Source organism: Arachis stenosperma, chromosome 9 (genome assembly GCF_014773155.1).
Source record: "Arachis stenosperma cultivar V10309 chromosome 9, arast.V10309.gnm1.PFL2, whole genome shotgun sequence".
In the NCBI taxonomy this organism is placed as follows: domain Eukaryota; kingdom Viridiplantae; phylum Streptophyta; class Magnoliopsida; order Fabales; family Fabaceae; genus Arachis; species Arachis stenosperma.
In genome coordinates, this window is record NC_080385.1 from 161129199 (window position 1) to 161150209 (window position 21011).

At 34.5% G+C, this 21011-nt stretch overlaps 5 protein-coding genes across 12 annotated transcripts; 2 read left to right on the plus strand and 3 right to left on the minus strand.

Annotated features, from left to right (window-relative positions):
- Positions 1-25: 25 nt before the first annotated feature.
- LOC130951192 (uncharacterized) lies at positions 26-5908 on the minus strand. Of its 5 annotated transcripts, none has more exons than XM_057879828.1 (11): positions 5680-5908; positions 4843-4938; positions 4223-4300; positions 3751-3803; positions 2738-2980; positions 2233-2489; positions 1929-2141; positions 1753-1845; positions 1566-1667; positions 903-1292; positions 26-271 (listed from the first exon to the last, which is right to left on the minus strand). In XM_057879828.1, the coding sequence occupies exons 5-11, from the start codon at positions 2976-2978 to the stop codon at positions 182-184; spliced, it is 1386 nt and encodes a 461-aa protein (XP_057735811.1). In that variant the 5' UTR covers positions 2979-2980; positions 3751-3803; positions 4223-4300; positions 4843-4938; positions 5680-5908; the 3' UTR covers positions 26-181. The 5 variants fall into 5 exon arrangements, with proteins under 5 accessions (XP_057735811.1, XP_057735810.1, XP_057735808.1 ...); XM_057879827.1 differs by having other exon boundaries at positions 4843-4943; positions 5680-5902; XM_057879825.1 differs by lacking the exon at positions 4223-4300.
- Positions 5909-6200: 292 nt separating this feature from the next.
- Positions 6201-7175, plus strand: LOC130950351 (F-box/kelch-repeat protein At3g23880-like). Its single transcript, XM_057878855.1, has one exon. It carries the CDS (start codon positions 6201-6203, stop codon positions 7173-7175), a length of 975 nt encoding a protein of 324 aa, XP_057734838.1.
- Positions 7176-10743: 3568 nt separating this feature from the next.
- LOC130950610 (F-box/kelch-repeat protein At3g23880-like) lies at positions 10744-12200 on the plus strand. Its single transcript, XM_057879160.1, has one exon. The coding sequence runs from the start codon at positions 10819-10821 to the stop codon at positions 11956-11958; it is 1140 nt and encodes a 379-aa protein (XP_057735143.1). The 5' UTR covers positions 10744-10818; the 3' UTR covers positions 11959-12200.
- Positions 12201-12342: 142 nt separating this feature from the next.
- Positions 12343-17141, minus strand: LOC130950611 (uncharacterized). 4 transcript variants are annotated; one of them, XM_057879161.1, is made up of 5 exons: positions 16829-17138; positions 16598-16686; positions 16305-16482; positions 12653-12759; positions 12343-12561 (listed from the first exon to the last, which is right to left on the minus strand). In XM_057879161.1, exons 1-4 carry the CDS (start codon positions 17024-17026, stop codon positions 12694-12696), a joined length of 531 nt encoding a protein of 176 aa, XP_057735144.1. In that variant the 5' UTR covers positions 17027-17138; the 3' UTR covers positions 12343-12561; positions 12653-12693. The 4 variants fall into 4 exon arrangements, with proteins under 4 accessions (XP_057735144.1, XP_057735146.1, XP_057735147.1 ...); XM_057879163.1 differs by having other exon boundaries at positions 12351-12561; positions 12689-12759; positions 16829-17139; XM_057879164.1 differs by having other exon boundaries at positions 12378-12561; positions 12685-12759; positions 16829-17141.
- A 553-nt stretch (positions 17142-17694) lies between these two features.
- On the minus strand, positions 17695-20702 carry LOC130947619 (protein PHLOEM UNLOADING MODULATOR). The gene is made up of 4 exons (XM_057876330.1): positions 20017-20702; positions 19237-19631; positions 18562-18755; positions 17695-18424 (listed from the first exon to the last, which is right to left on the minus strand). Exons 1-4 carry the CDS (start codon positions 20322-20324, stop codon positions 18020-18022), a joined length of 1302 nt encoding a protein of 433 aa, XP_057732313.1. The 5' UTR covers positions 20325-20702; the 3' UTR covers positions 17695-18019.
- Between the last annotated feature and the right edge of the window lie 309 nt (positions 20703-21011).

Genomic DNA, 21011 nt, shown 5'->3' on the forward strand with positions numbered 1-21011 from the left:
AATCTTTTATAACACAATTCCTCAATATAAGACATAACTCTATATATAAAAAAATTCTCAAAGTCAATAGTTTCAAACATAATTGCATATAGTATTGTTTTACATAACTATTACTGTTTTTCTTTAAAAAGTAAAATAAAATAATTTCAATATTTCAATGTCATCTAATTACATAAAAATCTCAAATATTTGTCCTCGGATGTCCATTACTATCACCAGCTGATCTCCTAGCATCAAAGGGAGTAGTAGGCTCACTTTCAGCATCATTAGCCTATATGTAAACATAAGATGTTATTAGTAATTTCAGTAAAGTTAAGCATCAAGATAATTCGATATAAGCCTTACAACTCAATTTTAAAGAGCATCTAAACCTAGTGTAAGAAAACAGAAAACTACAGCTGTACAGTTGAAGAGGCAGAAACATGCGGATATGCTTGGTTGCTTACTACAAAATGATATCATTATCCTAAAACAGGATCGGAGGCAACTTGCACTAATTTATGACCAAATTGATATAATTAAGTATTTTTCTAATGCAAAACACAGCAGCAGAGCAGTTTCTCATGTTTAATGGACAACAACCACTAAAGAATGCAAGAACACTGTGATGTCCATGTTCTTAACTATTCTCAGCCTAATTTTTGGCATCTAGAGTCGTGGGTTACCACTGATATTGAAACAAGTTGGTAAAATAGTGTAACAATTTTAACATAACACTAGCTTTTCTATAACTATTAAACACACCAATTGTTATCATTTGAGCCTTTTACTTTTAGTGTATCAGGTTTATTTAATAAGAATTGATGATATAAACATGTTCAATTTCAATAATTAGACTCCATTATTAATTATTATTCCATCTAAACTTATATTCCTAACAAATGAATTTATTATAAAGTTACCTCGCGGGCAGAAAAAAAGCCAACAAGTGCTTCGGGAATTCCTCCTTCCTTCATCATTAGATATGCTTTCATCATATCAAATGATTGCTGCAACTTAGACTCTAGACTAATGACCTTTTGCTGTGAATTATGTAAGTCGGACTCCAAATTATTGATCTTTTCCTGTAAAATTGCAGAAGTAGTAGGCGAAGAAGATCCAGCTGAATTAGTGGAGATGGTCATCCCATTAAGCCGACTTCTCACATTCCTAAAGGTATTTGTAGGCGCTGCTCCCATGCCCATGCAACGAACTCTCCCAGAGTGTTCAGGCCCCAAAACTTTACCAACAGCATCATTAGGGGACACCTCAAATTGTGTATTTGACTGTGTCATATTCAGCTCAATTTGTTCCTATTTAAAAGAATAAATAGAAACTATTCAATTTAAAAGAAACAACACATGTAACCAATGGCATTGCAGATTATGATTATTCTAGTGTTCCTACTTCCTAGACCATTATCACAACAAAAAATTTAAAGTGAAAAGTGCATGCAAGTGAAATGAACCACTTTCCTATAATCATTATATATTTCAATCCACAAGCAACCACACTCAAATCCCATTTTCACATGATCACATACAAATAAAATAAGATAAGATAGTAAAGGTTTACAAAATACTTACCACTATAGTTAATGCCTCGTTATTTACAAAAGACCCATCCTTTCTCTTATGTGTTTCAATGTACATCATTCCTCTACTAGGCTTCTTTCCCGTTTCCAAGTACTAAAAGAGAAGGAATAAAGAGTTAAACAATTAACATATATAATGCAAGTAAAATCACACATGTACCAAGTGTGTATATATATACCATCTCATGTCGCCTCCGAGAGTTGGATTTAGATCCACAAGTGTGAGGAATGGTTTGCTTGCTTCGATTTTCCTTATTTTTCATGCAAAGCTCCTAAAAATAAATATAATAACTTCAATTAATATTTTTTTTAATTAAACTACAGCAATAACTAAATGAATTGTTTAGTGTCTTACAACTGTAGACGGTTTTAGTCGATAATTGACAAAGCAAGCCCATTGATCTCTTGGAACATCATCAGGAACATTGTTCACCAATGCTTCTCTTCTCATGGTTGGATCATAGAACTCATTCCACAATCTTTGCCTATATGTTGCCCACTTTTTTGCAATACTTTGAATGCAATACCTGTAGGCAATCTTTTCTGTGCTTGTAAAATGGAAGTGGGGCTTCAAACAAACAAACAAACAAACAAATAAATAAATAAATAAATAAATAAATACTTGAACTAATAGAAGTTTCAAATAAAATGAATTTTACCTTTATCATTGTATCAAAGCACTCATCCTTAAAAGACTTAGGCATGCCACCATTTTCTTGTCCTGACCACTTTTCAAAGCTAATTGGAAAGATACGTGCATTAGTTGCTAATATACCACAATAGCCAGCAAGTAAACCTTGTGCTTCACCATATGCCGCACCCTCTTCGTCAACCTCTACAATTACACGGTCTCCCCTAGGTAAGTTGCAAACATCCTTGACTTTGATCTTAGCTTTCTTCTTCATATTTGTAGAGTCTTAAGGAAAATAAAAAACTTAATTATTGAAAACATTCATATTAAGAGTTACAATTATTAACTATTTATCCATTTTTTTAAAAACTTCATTGGTACAATTATTCTCAAAAGTCAAATATAAAATATTAAGAGTTACAACCTTTTAAGCTAACAAATGATTATGGATCAGGACATGTTCAACCTAATAACATAAATGGTTTAAACTATGCTTTAATCACATTAATTAATTATGCAATATAAATTAATACCAATTATCTCCACATTCCAAGCAGATGAAGACTTTGAGTTAGAACAACGTGTGGCTCCATCAGATGAAATGGAATTTGCAGCGGCTTGAGAAGGAGCTTGAGAAGGAGCCTCACTAGCCTCTACACTAGTGGTATCTTCAAATGCTGCTGGTGCTAGAGGTTGAAGTGAACGAGAAGCATTGTTGTTTTCCCTCTCATCTACAAATTTTAATGGATTTTTTATGCGTTTGCCCCTTGGCATGACTGCACATCAACAAATACAAAAATGTTAAAGCATTAGTTTATTCTCTTCTATCCTCCTTACCACCCTGTGGATTATATATGAATTCAATAACATGCCTTTTTTAATCAATCTTCAGTTGATAAGCACAGTAAACAAGACAAATAGGACAAAAATGCAGACAAATCATACCAGTGGCCAGAAATCTTTTCATGCGGTCAGCTATGAAGCTATAAGATTTCAATTTAATTCAGTGGTTTACAATGTGTTACATCAGAATATATGGCAATTTTTGCATATTATTTATTAAAGTAAACAAATTTAACAGCGAGGGTGAAAATGAAACGGCAATGGCATATCTAAAATTAAGAACATTAGTAAACTTGTTATTAATAAATTCAATCATCCACGGGAAGACAAAAACAATTAAAAGCTGGGAAAGTAAAATACAAACCTAGTTTTCACCTCTTCATGCACTAGCTAGTACAAGTACATATATACATGAAAATTGTGGTTGTGTTAGGGGATCTTTGAGAGGCTAAAGGCATATAGAATGAGAATAATGAATTAAGGGGAAAACTATATATGAGGGTGAACTCACTTTAGCTATATAGATAGATGGGAGATATGCTTTTACATTACAACTGTATAGGATCTCAAGCAAACAAAAGCAGTCAAAAAGGTTTTAGACCCAGCTTTCTACCTTTTTTCTCAATCTTTTAATTCTATACTACTAAATTACAAATATACTTGAGTATCAAATCTCCCAACAAGTACAGAAAAAGAATATTACCTAGACGACCAATGATTATGGTGGTGGCATCAGAAGTTTCAGGTTTCCTTTAACTGTAGATGAGGAAAACAACTTATCACATGAATAAGCACACAATAAAAAATTTGAATGAGCTAGAGAAAGTTTTTGCAACTCTATCAATGTGAAATAACTACTGCTAAGTCAAATATTGAAGAATGTCCTAAAAATCAGTATGGTTTGTCCAACCACATGAAAATTAAAACAGATCAAACTCTATTTTTCTCCAAATAAATCCCCCACCCACTAGAAATTTCAAAGCTGTACCTTTTTTAGGTTAAAAGTCATGTAGTTGCTTTCTGCATGGTAAACCAAGTAATTTTATAGCGCACGCAAACTTCAAAACTATAATGTATGCTTTCTGCTTCTTATATATGCTAGTAGCTCAATTAGCTTAGCTTATTGTATTAGGCATCATTAATTATTATTAACCAATTAAGGTGGTTGAGGGTACCACAAAATCTGCGTTTATTGTGGCTTCAACTGAGTACACTATGAGAGATCCAAGGTCACGATTCTGGAATCTACAATTCTGATTACCAACGTAGTAATACTTAGAAAATTAAATAATAAATATATATTGGGAGAAAATGAAAAATAATTAAACATAAAACAGAAAGAGAAGGGAAACAATCATAAAGCAAAGCTACAGGTATATTTTTCTAATGGGTTTGTGAGACTAAAAATTGGATCCTTTGTGATAATTGGCAAACAAACAGACAAAGATTGTTTGATATGCTGGTTGAAAGAACTTCTAAAGTCTTAAATGAAACTGATTATCACCTTTCAAAATATTATAGAAAAGGAATATGTACTTTAAAATGATGCAACCAACCAATCAGTTCCTCAGTCCAATTTTAGCAGGAAACTTTAAGCTCCTTCAATTAAGGTGCATAAGTTCACAACAGATTTGTTAATAGAATTAATTTGAAGTTTTATTTAAACAAGGCATACACCAGTTTGGTCTACTGGCAACCCAGCCTGAAGAATGGAACAAAAAAAATCCACTTGCATTCAAAGCCAAACAAATAATTAAAACTAATAGTAAAATTGATATCATAATTCTTATCTTACCTCAACAAACTTTGTTCAAAAGCAATAGTAAGAAACTGGTGAAGTATAAAACTCTGCATCTGCTATATTATTAGTGGCTGTCTTCTCATATGAGATCTGCTCTAATAAATAAATACTATTAATTAATAACATCATCAGCACTAACAATTAATGAAATTAAAACCATGTAAGAAGGAAACAATCAAAAAGGAAACCACACATGTATCCATTAACTAAAGAAAAAAGGACAACATATAATTATTATATAATAAGATTTAACTAACAAATTATCTTATAAAAGTGTATAATACAGCTTATGAAAACAAGCAGCAACTTTAAAAGTTAAAATTGCCCTGTGAACACACTGGGATAGGGATGGGACCCATGGAAGCAAAAAAGCGCGCATGCTATCCCATGATCCTCAGAAAAATGTTGATAAATTAAGTAACATTCAACAAAATAACAATGATCTTCCAGGTAGAAAAAAAAGCCTCATGAAAAAGAATCAAATAATTGAGAAGTGATTGAAATTGAAGAAATAAACGTGGCTGGCATTCTTTCCAATTCCTATTTGTTCGAACAATGCAATACTGAAATATAATAAACAACAATCCTAAAATATATTCCATTAGAAAATAAACTAATATAACATAATTCTAATATTTTTTTATCAATTATCATGTCTTCCCTACCTCGTTTCCAAGATTCCTTATCAACACAAATGAAAAACAATAAAAAATACAAAACAAAAGGGAGTATCAGTACGAAAGTTGCATCAGAACTGAAGAGGCGAGAATTTATTGTTAACAAAGAAGAAATATTAACAAATTAATTGGGAAGAAGAAGAAAAAGAAGTACCAGCAGCAGTTCAAAGGAGAAATTGGAGTGAGAGAATGCGGCGTTGAAGAAGAAGCTCGGGAATGAACAGATCTGAAAATACGTTGTACCACGGCAACTACGGTGGCATCGACGGCAGAAACTGTGGCGACAACGGTGGTGAAAACTGCGGTGGCAGCAGGGGCGACAGTATAGAGAACAGATTTGATCCAAAAACACGTTGATAGAAGAGGTGGCTCGATCCAGAAGCTCTCTACTGCAATGAACACGACAGTGGTAATGGCGCCGACAATGAAAACGACAGCGGAAATGGCGGTGAACCTGGCAGTAGAAAATCTAGGGTTCCATAGCCACTCTCTCAGCTAACTAAACGCCTTTCATTTCGGAAATAAGGGAAAATGAGATTTGTTTCCTAAATTTTGAATTTTAATTAATTATGGGTGGGGGTTTTTAAAATTGCCATAAATAAAATATATTGTGGAAGTTTTTAAAAACCTCCACTAAAATATTCCCACAAACAAATATTAATCTTGTAGTGAACCATGACCCGCCCACGACTCCTATTGGAAACTGATCGCGGATTCGGAATTTTCTCGGTGCAGTCTGTGTTTAACAATTCATCCCCGCCTACTGAGGATGCCTGCTTCCAGATGGATGATGATGTGCGTATCTTGGGTTCCTGCAATGGCTTGTTCTGCCTCGCCTTGATCAGCGGTAATAGACGCTGGGAATCCATCAGATTGTGGAACCCTTGTACCAGATTGGCTTCCGATTGGTGGAAAATTCGGCAAGAGTGGCCCATGATCGGGGATTACATGTATGGTTTTGGCTATGATCATGTGCATGATAATTACAAGTTTATTGAGGGTTCTTGGGCACTCGGCTACAAAGTTCACACCTTTGGTTCCAATTCTTGGACAACCATCATTCAAGATCTTCCATTTTATCCCCAGCTGGCGATAGGGAAGTTTGTGAATGGCACTCTCAATTGGGTAGCTAAGCCTCTTGACAACAGCTTAGAATGGGTTATCATTTCCTTTGACTTGGCCAACGAGAATTGTTGCCCAATGTCCCCGCCTAATATGGATCATGTTGATTACGATTATCGTACTGGTATCTATGCTAAGTTGGGTGTCTTGAGGAACAACCTTTGTGTTTGTTTCAATGAAAACTATAGTCGTTTGGCTTTGTGGGAGATGAAGGAGCATGGGGTTCAAGAGTCTTGGACTAAGTTGCTCACCATACCTAGGGAGCATGATGTACCCCGCCGGGCTTATGAATTCCCACGGCTTCATTCATTTAGAGTCTTGTACATCATGGAAAATGATGACGTTCTGGCTGTTTACTATTATTCCAATGCTTGCAAATTACTTATGTTTAATGCAAATGTTGGCCAGCTATCGCATCCAAATCTTTACAAAGCAGGTCTTCTGAACTGCTATGTTTATCATGAAAGCTTGGTTTCGCCCTCCCATTTAGGTCTTCCATGTTTTTTATATGGATCCACTACTGATTAAATCAACTCCATGTTTATTGCTTAATGACTCTCTCTTATTGTGGCTTCTTTTAAGTCCTACTCTCATTTATTAATGCAGTTTATTTTCTTTTCCTCAACTTGGTGTAGCGCTACATGACTCTACTTTCTAGTTTCCATCCATATGATTATCCCAATGGCTATCTAACAGTAAATTAGTAATATATATCTCTATCAGTACTGAATAAGGTGCATCAGGCACCGTCAATTCATGTTCTCCAAGGTTTCCATACCCTGGAGAAAACACAAGCAATGTGCATCAAACATGTATAACATTGGATTCCTAAATCATGGAGTCATGACAATTAATCAAATCCTTTACTTTTGAACAAAAGCGAAGGTCCTAGGTATGCTGGCACTTATTTTCAGATTCCGATACGGTTTCTACCACCACTTCCATAAAATTTCCAGTTAATACAAAATTTTAGAGGAAAAGGATAATGTAGAGAAGAAATTTCCAGAAAGTGCAGCTTTAATTAAACTATACAATTAAAAGTGATAGGGTGAACAACAAAAGACTTGCTAGGTTTATTGCTTGGCTTTGAGACCAGTTTCTACGCGTTCAATGAGCTGATCTGCACTCATTGTTCCCTCCTGCAAATCATACCACAAGAGAAGATATAAAAATCAAGCAAACTAACCAGCCAAATAATGATAATAATAATAATAAAAAGATGATGCAAACTATAAATAAACGAAATATATGATGTAGCTTCAACATGAGAACTCAGTTTTGTGTTTCGAAAATTGGTGGGCACAAGGGAAACTTTCAAATAAATATATTAAGTAATAATGGTATGACTTCAATATATTTATAGTTATATATACAAAACGAGTGTGAAGATAACATAGGTCTTCAACATTTTTGAACAGATGCACTTATTAGATTCTTAACCATGTAATCAAAGCATGTTTTCATTATGTTAAAGTCAACAAAAGCAAGCCTTAGAGACAAAGAATGTGAATGAATGTGTAAACATCCAGTCCTAATTTCGAACTAGATGCAAGTCCACTATATCCAACAATGCAAAGTTAAAGTAATATTACAATGTGTTATTAACCTCTTTACTAAACTGATTTATAAATGCAACTTCAAAATTCCACCAGAACTAAACAAGGCAAGAAGAAAATGTTTGTTTCTTTGCTTCAACCTAAACAAATTTAAAGAAATACATTTAAAATTCTAAAATCGCAAATTGGCCAAATAATTTAGGAATCAGTGTAATGGAATAGTAAATAATCGGCATAGAAGATGAAACTTAAGAATGATTTCTTGATATATTTTAATGTTAGTATTTTTATTGTAAATAATTAACACTGAATATAATTAATTTTTATTGTTATATTATTTAATTACTGATTTACATACAATCATCTATGTATTTGTTGTATATGTATTTATTTGTGTGTTATGATTTTTGTTAAATTTATATTATATTATTATGCATTATTATATATACTTATATAACTAAATATATTAATACTAATATATTAATATTAAATATAATATTATTAATTGGATATATATATTTGAAAAATTCTTTCTCGTTGAAAGGGAGATACTTTTTAAATTAAAAAAAAAAAATTAAAGAAACTCTTCTGGCGGTAAACAAGTTGTTTTTAGAGTAATTAAAAAGAATAAAAGAAAAGTGCCTCATCCACTGCAAGAAGGGTGATACCTTGGTCTCTTTAAAAAGCTTAAGAGTAAAAACAATTTGAAAATAAAATAAAGTGATATCATATTTATAATAGTTATAACATATGTATAATATGACGTGTTTATAGTGTTTTTTGATAATATTAACTATAGAATTGTTTTTTTTTAGAATTTAAATTTAATAACAACATCAAAATTATTCTTAAAAAGAGATGATTATATTATGAATTAGATAGTATTTATAATAGTATAACCTCTTATAACTCTTATAAACTTAAGAATAATTTCTTGATATATTTTAATGTTATTATTTTTGTTGTAAATCATTAATACTGAATATAATTAATTTTTATTGTTATAATTTAATTACTAATTTACATACAATCATCTATTTATTTGTTGTATATGTATTTATTTGTGTGTTACGATTTTTGGCCAGCAGTTTTATTGAATTTTGGCCAGCATGTAACCAGCAGAGGAAGGTGAGCCATTGGATAAAATTTCACACCAATCTCACACCATCAAATCATCATTGATGGCTAGTTGATGGCTAACAATCAAAAAAATTGCTGGCCCCTAGCATTGCTCATAAATTTATATTGTTATACGTTGTTATATCTATTTGTATAATTAAATATAATATTAATAATTAGATATACATATATATTTTAAAAAAAAAACTCTTCTAGTTGTTTTAGAGTATTTTTTTTTTTTAAAAAGTGCCTTTTCCACTAAGAGAAGGGTGAGCCCTTGACCCCTTTAAAAAGCTTAAGTGTAAAAGCAACTTGAAAACAAAATAAAGTGATACTAAATTTATAGCAGTTGTAATATATGTATAACATGACCTGTTTATAGTATTTATTGATAATATTAACTATAAAATTATTTTTTTTAGAATTCAAATTTAATAATAGATAATAAAGGTGTAAGTTACTGAACCAGACCAAAAATTATCGCAAACCGAACCGAAAATTACAACAATCGATTTGAAAACCGAAAAAATCGGTTTTTTCGAACAAAACCGATCGGTTCGGTTCGGTTTTCGGTTGGTTCGATAGAAACCGAACTGAACCAAACCAAACCGAACATATGCATCCATTTCAATATTTTAACCATTTTAATCTTTAACCTAACAACAAAAATCTCCAACTCCTAACCATATCAATGTTTTACTCTTATTATTTTAGTTTATTAACTATTTTGAACCTCTAATTATTGTGATTCATATTTTACTCATTAGAAATTAAAAACCGAAAAAATCGATCCGAATCAAACCACTGTTGGTTCGATTTGATTCGGTTCGGTTGTTATAAAAATAGCAAACCAAACGGTTGTGTATCTATAGAAACCGAATATATAGATTCAGTTGGTTTTTGGTCTAAAACCGAACCAAACCGAACCGATAACACCCCTAATAGATAATATAACAAGATAATTTCTTATAACTCTTATAAACTTTTTTTAACTAAAATAAAAAGATTCGAACTCGCGACTTTAGGTGAATATAGAAATACTATGCTATTTGAACTGTAACTCATTAGCTATAATTCTTATAAACCTAAGAACGATTTCTTGATACATTTTAATATTATTATTTTTATTGTAAATAATTAATACTGAATATAAATAATTTTAACTGTTATAATTTAATTACTGATTTATATACAATCATCTATTTATTTATTGCATATGTATTTATTTGTATGTTATAATTTTTGTTAAATTTATATTATATTATTATACGTTGTTATATATACTTATATAACTAAATATATTAATACTAATATATTAATATTAAATATAATATTAATAATTCGATATATATTAAAAAAAAAGTGCCTCATCTAGTACGAGAAGGGTGAACCCTTGACCCCTTTAAAAAGCTTAAGAAGAAAAGCAACTTGAAAACAAAAAAAAGTTGTTACAAATTAGATTACCATACCAAAGCCACGCCAAGGGATTTGTGAGTATGAGCGGGAACCTGCTGGAAAGCACAATCCTTCCGGGCGAGCTGATTGAGGAGATCCTGGTGAGGGTTCCGGCAAGTTCCCTTGTGAAATTCAAGATTGTGTGCAAGTCATGGAATGCACTAATTTCCAGCTCCAAATTCGCCAAAAAACAGCTTCACCGCTCAACCTCAGATCCAACCAGGATCCGCCCGCGACTGGCGTGCTTGGGACTGGATGACAAAATCCGATTTTACTCCGTACAATCTTTCTTCAAGAACCCATCCGCATCCGCTTTTACCGAAGATGCCTGCTTCCAGAATGATGATGAACTGCGAATCTTTGGTTCCTGCAATGGCTTACTCTGCATCGGCTTGCGCAAGGGCAAGTTCATGTGCCGTGCGCCTCGCCGCTGTAAATTCATCAGATTGTGGAACCCTTGTACCGGATCGGTATCCGATTGGTTGAAAATTGAGCAAGATGGTTGCGTGTATGGTTTTGGCTATGATCATGTGCATGATAAGTACAAGTTTCTTGATTGTTATTGGAAACACGGCCACAAAGTTCACATCTTCGGTTCGAATTCTTGCACAACCATCAATCAAGATCTTCCATTTGAGCAACCCTGGGAATGGACAGGGAAGTTTGTGAATGGCACTCTCAATTGGGCAGCTCGGCCGCAAGGCAAGTTTTCCAAATGGGACATCCTTTCCTTTGACTTGGCCAACGAAAATTTTTGCCAAATATCCCTCCCTAACAGGAATGATAGTGACGACGATTTATTTCCTGTGTTGGGTGTCTGGAGGGACAGCCTTTCTGTTTGTTTCAATGAAAACGAGAGTCGTCTGGTTTTGTGGGTGATGAAGGAGTTTGGGGTTCAAGAGTCTTGGACTAAGTTGGTCACCATATCTAGTGATCATAAGGTATTTTCGATTAGTGACGCACGGTTTTGTTCAGATCTGGCTGCTTTCTTTTGTCCGAGATCTCATGATTCTATATCCTCCTTCAAATTAGTTATGCTTAGGGCAAGTTCTTTAGAGCCACCTCAATATGAGGATATTTACGACATATATCCCGGATACCGCCATGTTTACCATGAAAGCTTGGTTTCGCCGTGCCATTTAGGTCTTCCAAGTTTCTTATATGGATCGACTATTCATTAAATCAAAGACCATGTTTATTGCTCGCCGAAAATGTTTGTTTTTGTCAGTTCTTTTGTTCAACTCTTATTCCCGTTATCTACTGTGTGACTGGTCCTGATATTGGGTCCGGGTGTTAGGGTGGTCGTAGAGGTTTTTCATAGTCTAATGTGTAAGATGCAGCAGGCACCACCAATTCATGTTCTCCAAGGTTTCTCATGCTCTGGAGAAAACACTAAGCAATGCATAAAAATGTATAATATTGGATTCCTAAATCATGCAGTCATTACAATTAATCAAATCCTTTACTTTTGAACAAAAGCAAATGTCCTAGGAATGCAGGCACTTATTTTCAGAATCCGATACTCTATCTACCACCACTTTCTTAAAATTTCCAGTCATAAAGTACAAAGAATGATATATATTTAATTTAAAAGATACCACTGTTGAGAGAACAGAACCGAAAAGAAGAGAAGGAAAAAAAAAGGGGGGGGGGGTGTCAAGTTCCTTAGCAATTTGAGATACAAAATTATCAATAAAAAGTGACGTAATAGTTTAGTCTTCCAATATATTCACCTATGACATCCAACATTCCAACAGAAAGAATTCTTTGCGGTTTCATTACACCTGAAAATGTTAAAAGTAATACGAAATTTTAGAGGAAAAGGATAATGTAGAGATGCAATTTCCAGAAAGTGCAGCTTTAATTAAACTATACAATTAAAAGTGATAGGGTGAACAACAAAAGACTTGCTAGGTTTATTGCTTGACTTTGAGACCAGTTTCTACGCGTTCAATGAGCTGATCTGCACTCATTGCTCCCTCCTGCAAATCATACCACAAGAGAAGATATAAAATCAAGCAAACTAACCAGCCATATAATAATAATAAAAAAGATTATGCAAACTATAAATAAACAAAATATACGATGTAGCTTCAACATGAGAACTCTTCTTTGTTCCAAAAATTGGTGGGCACAAGGGAAACTTTCAAGTAAATATATTCAGCATGCGAAGCTCTCTTAACATTTAAAATAATGGTATGACTTCAATATATTTATAGTTTTATATACATAATGAGTGTGAAGATAACAAGTGACAATCTACTAGAACATCAAACATAATGCTACCATTTTACACTATCAACCACGGACTAAGGTCTTAAACATTTTTGAACAGATGCACCTATTAGATTCTTAACCATGTAATCAAAGCATGTTTTCGTTATGTTAAAGTCAACAAGAACAAGCCTTAGAGATAAGGAATGCGAATGAATGTGCAAACATCCAGTCCTAATTTCGAACTAGACGCAAGTCCACTATATCCAGCAATACAAAGTTGAAGTAATATTACAATGTGTTATTAACCTCTTTACTAACTTCGCCTATGCTACACCTGTTGTACATAGTCGATCCCAAGCTTAGATAAAGGAGGGTTGTGTTAGATGTTCGACAACCAATATAAAAACTTAGTCGAATCTTCATGACATGGATCAAAGACATTATTACGCTAAAATTAGGTCGTTAGCTGGAAGCAACGCGCTATATGGCTCGCGTACAGTGTTAAATGAATAAGAGCTGCTGCATCGATGCTTAGGTGTAGTGTTAAATGAGCAAGGGTTCCCGCGTTTTCGTGAACAGACGAAGACAAATAAACTAGTTCACAAAAAAAAAGAGTTAAAAGTAAAGGTCGGAACAAAAGATTGAAATTTGGGACATGAAACATAGGCACTCTATCAGGAAAATTCATAGAGGTGATAGATACCATGACAAGGAGGAAGATTAATATCATATGCCTACAAGAAATAAAATGGGTAAGTACAAAGGCTAGTGACTTCAAACTTTGATATACAAAAAAAGTGAAGAATAGGAATAAGGTAGGTATTATCGTAGATAAGCAGTGGAAGAAGGATGTAGTGGATGTCAAGAGGATGGGTAATCGGATTATCTCTATCAAACTTGTGGTGGAAGAAGATACTTTTCTTGTGATTAGCGCATATCCACCGCAATTAGATTCGGAGGAGCAACACAAGATAAGGTTTTGGGGGGATGTGAAGAGTTTGGTTTAAGACATACCTTGGAGAGATAAGATTTTCTTAAGAGGAGATTTAAATGGCCACGATGAAAGAGAAGTGATTGGGTATGAAAGTATTTACGGAGGTCATGGTTTCGAGGTGGTCAATACCGAGGGTATACCTATTTTGGACTTTTTTTCAACTTTTAACCTTCTCATTACAAATATATTTTAAAAAAGAGGGACAAACATCTTATAACCTATAAGAGTGGCATGACAAGCTCTCAAATCGACTTCTTCTTGTTGAGGAGAGTCGACCAAAATTTTGCATTAATTGTAAAATTATTCTGAGAGAAAGTTTAACATAACATAGAATGCTTGTCATGAATTTTCGTGTTGAGCAAAAATTGAAAAAAAGATATCATACGAATAATCCAAAGACGAGGTGGTGGTGGACGAAAGGTGAGGAATAAAGAAGCTTCTTAAGACGGATAAGAGAAGAGACAAAGTAGGAAGGAGATGAAAGCGTAGAGGAGATGTGGAGAGAAATGACAAAAGTTATTAGAAAAACACCAAAAGAAAGTTTTGGTGAATCTAGAAGAATAAGACCAAGAGATAAGGAGTCTTGATGGTGGAATGCGAGTGTACAAGAAAAGATAAAGACAAAAAGTGAGTGCTTTAAAAAGTGATTTTTGTGCTGCAATGTAGATAATTGGTGAAAATATAAAGTGGTTAAGAAAGTCTAACAAAAGCATATGAAGATCTCTACTAGTCTTTAGTGACGAAAGAAGGAGAAAAATGTATATATAAAATCGCAAAGAGCTGTGAAAGAAGAACGAGAGACTTGAATCAGGTTAAGTGCATAAAGAATAAAGACGAAAAGGTTTTAGCTCAAGATGAGAAGATCAATGAAAAGTGGAAGAGTTATTTAATGAACGACAGAAGACTCTTTCGAACCTTGATCGGCTATGTTCAAGGGAAGAAGATCAAAATATCGACTATTATCGAAGGATTCAAAACTTCGAGGTAAAAGAAGCTCTAAAGCAGATGAAAAATGGTAGGACAGTAGGACCCAATAATATTCCGATTGAAGTTTAGAAGGGCCTTGCAGAGAAAGACATCAGTTAATTAACCAAACTTTTTAATGAGATTTTAAGGTTAAAGAAAATGTCAGATGAGTGGAGAAAAAACACATTGGTACTTATATATAAAAATAAGGGAGATATACAGAGTTGCGAAAATTATAGAGAGATCAAACTCATGAGTCATACCATGAAGTTATGGAAAAAAGTGATAAAACGGAGGTTGAGATAGGAGACACAAGTAACAGAGAACCAATTTGATTTTATGCCAGTCAGATCTACCATTGAAGCTACATATGGTGTTTGTTGATGAAGAGGTATCGTAATAATAAAAATGATCTATATATGGTGTTTATTGGTTTGGAAAAAGCATATGATAGGATGTCAAATGAGATCTTATGGAAGATTTTAGAAAAGAAGATAATAAAGATCGCATATATTTGTGCAATTAAAAATATGTATGATGGAACTATAACTAATGTGAAAACTTAAAAATACTCACAAAGCATATCTAAAAGCATGTGTCATGATGCATGCTTTTTGTCGATAATATTATTCTTATGAAAGAGTCGATAGAAGACCTAAATAAGAAGTTGGATTTACGGAGAGAAACTCTAAAAGTGTATGGTCAGCTATAGCAAAACAGAATATATGGAATGTAAGTTCTGCCGTCGAAGATAAAAATGACGAAGTGTGTGATTTCATATGCGATAAAAAATGTGCTTTTAAAACTTAAAATAAATTCTATTGTACTGCTATCAGACTGACTATGTTTTATGATACAGATGGTTGGACGGTCAAAAAAAAATACGAACATAAATTAAGTGTGACAGAGATAAAAATGTTAAAATGAATGATTGGTCATACGCAATTAGATAGAATAAGAAACGAAGATATTAGAGAGAGAGAGTTAGAGTAACATCTACTATAGAAAAAATGGTAGAATCACGTGTCCGATTGTTTGGACTTGTGAGAAGAAGATTGACAAAACACTCAATCGAAAGTGTGAATGAGATGAAAGATGGATAAAGAGTAAAAGATAGATAAAGACTTAAAGAATAGCAGGTGGTCAAATAAGATCTATATGTAAACGATCTCTTTGTAAACATAATACATGATAGAACTCAATAACGTTTACTTAGCGAGACAAGACTTTGTTATTGTATTAATCTCTTTACTAAACTGATTTATAAATGTAACTTCAAAATTCCACCAAAACTAAACAAAGCAAGAAAAGCCCTCATCTAAGAACATTCCAAAGCAAAAAGCAACTCACAAATCGGTCGAAGGGCTCTCCATCCTTGAAGATGATGAAGGTTGGCAGGGCCTCAATCCTGTATTTGTCGGCTATGGCGGTGTACTTCTCAGTATCAATCTTGACTACCTGTATCTTATCCTTAAGGCGAGTGCTGACTTCATCAAGAATGGGAACCATGAATTGACAAGGACCGCACCTAGTATAATAAAACCACACCTTAACTCGAGTCACTAACTAGATTCAGTTTTGATTATGCAAAGATTAAGAGTTAACACACAGTACATGAGTACAGAGCTTAACTAATTACATACCAGGTAGCATAGAAGTCAACCAAAACAGGCTTCTCAGCATTAGCTAGCAACTCGTCAAATGAAGAAAATGTTTGTTTCTTTGCTTCAACCTAAACAAAGTTAAAGAAATACATTTGAAATTCTAAAATCGCAAATTGGCCAAGCAATTCAGGAATCGGTGTAATGGAATAGTAAATAATCGGCAACAGAAGACGAAACTTGAGAAGAATTAGGTTTTGTTTTTATTGTTACCAGAGGAAGGATTCGACGGCGGCGAGAGGGAGAGGAAGCAGTTCCGATTCGAAGAAAGCGAGAGCGAAGGGGAAATTGAAGCGAGGATAGCTTTGCGGAAGCAGAGGAAAAGGAAGAAGAAGCAGGTGCGAAACGCGTGGAGGCTTCGGAGGAGTTGAGAGAAGCGATTGTGGAAGACGCGGAAACGGAAAGTGCCATTGGAACTTGCGAGAGAATTTGGGAGGGATTCTTTGGTTTAGGATAGCGAAATAAAACAAAACAAGTGAGTATTGTTTATTTAGTAAAGCCAAATAATATCTGTGTTTGTTGCTTGCACTTGCACTCTACTCTTTCAACTATTTCTTGTGTTTCAAGTTTGAACACGTTAATGGTCCATGGATTAATAACCTTCAAAAACAAAAGCGATGCTACATGTGCAACAATTCATTGCATGCACAATTTCCCCACTTCTCCATCTGCTATATTTACTTCATTATCAGTACAAGAGTAGGTTTCCAATTCCATGTGATTCATATTCTTAATATTCATTTTCTTTTTCTTGCATCAACATAATTTAACGATATGAACAAACTTTATTTATTTACTATCAAAAAATTCTATTAAATATACATGTCTTGTTAGGAGAACAATTTAACAAAAAATTGAATATTACATGTTGATTAATTATTAGCTCATTTTTATCACAATGCAATAACCTGATTATTATTATTATTATTATTATTATTATTGTATCTATCAGAGCAATTTAAGGTCACTACAACTATTCAATCACAATTTAGAAGCTACATGCACACTTTGGCATACATATGATTTCGAAGGAAGCAGGAAAGAGAGCACTTCCTTGCAGAAAAAACTTTGCCACCATCTAAAACAAAATACAGAGTGATGAATCCCAATGAACTGGGATAAGTTCGGTAATCCTGATCTATATTCATACAGAAGAACTTACAATAGTGATACAAGAAGATGAGAATTGGCCGTGGTGAAAATGTTAGGAACCCAACACTCATCAGCACAAGAAGCCCTCATTGACTCACTGTCAACCTCATGACGATTAACGTACATAAGTGCAGTTAAATGGCTCAAAAACTGCCGCAGACAAAAAGAACATGGTACATAAAAAAATGCTTACAAATTTGAAACAAAACGGGACACTATAAATAATAAATTGTTTAGGTCGTGGTAAGAGGATCACCCATCGCTTGTCAATGTGAAAGCCAGAAGGACAACGGCAAGTGCAAAGCCAATGACGGCAAAAGGAAACCACCGTCCATATTTATTTGCCCTACCCTTGCTAAAAGTGCTCTCTTCATCGCTCGACTCGAGCTGTTTGAGAAGCTCCCTCACTTTATCCATGTTTGAGTCCTTTGAAGCTTGGATTAGTCTACCTTCAATCTTCTTAAGCTTGGCCAGCCTCCTGTCGCTGTATGTAACTGTATTTGACCAGAGAAAACCTGTCATCTTCCACAGGAGGATCCCTACATAGATGGCTACAACACAGTCCACACTGTAATGATGGCGTTCTCGTACTTCTCTTTGGGCACTATGCGCTACAAGAAGCCATACAAGAGCTGAACTGTACCCTCCATATGCTTCCTGCAACCATTTTTTAAAATAGAAAAGTCAAGAATTAAGCTCGTGATTCAAAATTAAAAAAAAAAAAACACACACACATACACACAGAGACACAAATGATAAGACAATGCAATCTTGCAAGGAACTTCAGAACTTACAGTCCAAGCCATGGCTGTCAGTACGGCTACAAGCATGTGGCCACTGTATATGAGGTCATTGCAGCCACCTTCAGCTTTCTTTAAAAGACTGTACCATGTTGGTCCTTCAGAGGCAGTGGGTCGTAGGAAATCAATCAGAAAGCTCATTGCACCCCAATTTGGCCGGTATTCATCAACTGGTTTTCCAATGTCAACTATGAAAGGAAAGTATGTTGATTAGCACTTTAGCATAACCTTCTTGCTAAAGCAAAAATATCTGCGAAGGTGGACTAGTTCATACAGATGTAGGGGAAGAGATACATGATAAATGTGAAAGCTTTAGATCCAACTTACTAAAAGCTTCCAATACCATATATAAGGAACGAAAACAAAATAATAGAAACTAAAATTCCTACAATTCCAGTGAAGGTCAGGAACTCAATACATATCAAATAAAACCACAACAGACCATCCTGAAGTGGCTGCAATCGATGACAATGTCCAGAACCTAGTATGTTTCAGTTTCAATACTAAGATACTCCTTTTAGGCAGAAAAAAATTATGAAGGAAGATAAAATTGAAGAGGATATACTAATTGAGCACTAAGATATAAGAGACCTATAAGTTTGTTAATATTTACAGGCCACAATATAAGCAATGATTAGAACTCAGTTATAGTACACACTACACACATACCATAAGCTTCATCTAGCCTTATCACCTGGCGGATAGCGATATGATCTGACTGATAGGGAATATAATATTTCTGAAGCCAGGGATGGGGATGAGCTGGAACTCTGAACCGACCATCAGCACACCAGGGACGCGGTGATGGGAAAATTGTAGATGCAAAACTGATGGCACGAAGAAGACGGCCAATTGCCATGGTAAACATGTATCTAGCACCTAGTCCAAAGCCTGGGGCCTTTACAGAGTCACATAGAACAGAGAAAGCCAACATTATAAACAACATCAAGTAATGGTGCAATCCAATAATAGGAGCTCTTAGTAACGCAACAATTGCACTAGGGAGTTTCTCATTCAATGCCAGGAGAATCCATTGACCAGAATCTGGAAGAGGAGGTTGATTGCTGTCAAAACAAAATAAGTACATAAGCTTTGATCTTTCTAATAGAAATACACCAGCAGGTTAAAGAAATTGTTCGTGCAAATTATAACAAAATCATACAGTAGCAAGCTAAAATTCTCTTCACTGAAGAATCTTGGACTAGTCAAGATCACTAGCATTGACCATTTTAGTTTCAAAATCACAAGCCAATAATAGGTTATCCAATCTTCGGTAGTTCTCCTTCTCCATGAACATTAAAGAAATCTAGTTCGTTGACTTCATTCAACAACGCTAGATTCGCATTAAAGAATCAACAATTACAACGAGATCGATTAAAGAAACAACAGATCCATTCACGGAAAGCGAGGGAAAATAAATGGAGTTAGTTAACTGTAACAGTTTGATACCGGTGCCACTGGAGGCCGAGGACGGCGGTGACGGAGCGAACCGAAATTGCCTCGTAGAGTAAAGCGGCAAGCATGAACACTATTGACGCGACGAACGGAATCAACGAGCGAAACTCCTCGGACCAATGGCGGTAGTAGGGGACGCGAGCGAGGGCGGCGAGGGCGAGAAAGATCCAGAGCACGGGCATAAGGCGTGAGTGCCACGCCGGGGAGACATGGCGGAGGTAGTCGATGGCTATGTAGGAAATGGCGGCGACGCCTAAGCCGGCGTTTTTGGTGGAAGGCCGCGGCGGCGCCGGCCACCTCATGATGGATGAGCTGAAGACACAGAGAATCCGATAAATCAAAGAGTGTGAAGGAGTGAAAGGTAATTACAGTTACAGGTGGAAAAAACAGATACTTAGGAGATGAGTTAACGAATTTCCAGACAAATTCTGCTCTGGGAAATTTTACAAGGTTTTTTAAAGCCCATATATCAAAACATGGCTTTTTTTTTTCTTTAAAAAAAAGAATTATTAATGATGTTGTTGACTTTTTTACATAGAGCTGTTATGAGTTACTTCAGAGTTGTGTTATGTCATTCTTCGTGTATTAAAGTTGTGATACACTTGGTTCTAATGGAATCCATTGAAGCACCAAGAAATTGGTAGCTGCGAAAGACAGGGATTTGAGTCCTCCCTAAGCATGCTGGACTGACTTATGACGAATTCATTTAGATTTTTTATTTCATAAAAAAAAAAAACAAGATTCATTAACACCCTTTTGGATAAGAAAATCAGCCACGGGAGAATCTTGGCTCAATAAAAATTTGAGTAAGTCCTCAAATTTATTCTAAAAAGATTACTCATTTTCTAAATTAGTACTCAAAAATTTTTTTAATCAAATTCATCTTTCAAAAATTTTAAGTTAATCACGTTAGTTTTTTTATTATTTTTTTTATTAACGACGCCAAAATTTTTAATGTGGCACATAAAATCTTAATTGACTATTAACAT

Coding starts and splice junctions, on each gene's coding strand:
- LOC130951192 (XM_057879825.1), bottom strand. CDS start 2,978: ATGCCAAGGGGCAAACGCATAAAAAATCCATTAAAATTTGTAGATGAG. Junction 1,293..1,565: donor ACGAGGCATTAACTATAGTG/GTAAGTATTTTG, acceptor TCTTTTAAATAG/GAACAAATTGAGCTGAATAT. Junction 272..902: donor GCTTTTTTTCTGCCCGCGAG/GTAACTTTATAA, acceptor GTTTACATATAG/GCTAATGATGCTGAAAGTGA.
- LOC130950351 (XM_057878855.1), top strand. CDS start 6,201: ATGACCCGCCCACGACTCCTATTGGAAACTGATCGCGGATTCGGAATT.
- LOC130950610 (XM_057879160.1), top strand. CDS start 10,819: ATGAGCGGGAACCTGCTGGAAAGCACAATCCTTCCGGGCGAGCTGATT.
- LOC130950611 (XM_057879161.1), bottom strand. CDS start 17,026: ATGGCACTTTCCGTTTCCGCGTCTTCCACAATCGCTTCTCTCAACTCC. Junction 16,687..16,828: donor GCCGTCGAATCCTTCCTCTG/GTAACAATAAAA, acceptor AACTTTGTTTAG/GTTGAAGCAAAGAAACAAAC. Junction 16,483..16,597: donor GTTGACTTCTATGCTACCTG/GTATGTAATTAG, acceptor TTATTATACTAG/GTGCGGTCCTTGTCAATTCA.
- LOC130947619 (XM_057876330.1), bottom strand. CDS start 20,324: ATGAGGTGGCCGGCGCCGCCGCGGCCTTCCACCAAAAACGCCGGCTTA. Junction 19,632..20,016: donor CTCGGCCTCCAGTGGCACCG/GTATCAAACTGT, acceptor TTGTTTTGACAG/CAATCAACCTCCTCTTCCAG. Junction 18,756..19,236: donor AAGGCTAGATGAAGCTTATG/GTATGTGTGTAG, acceptor TTCCTTTCATAG/TTGACATTGGAAAACCAGTT.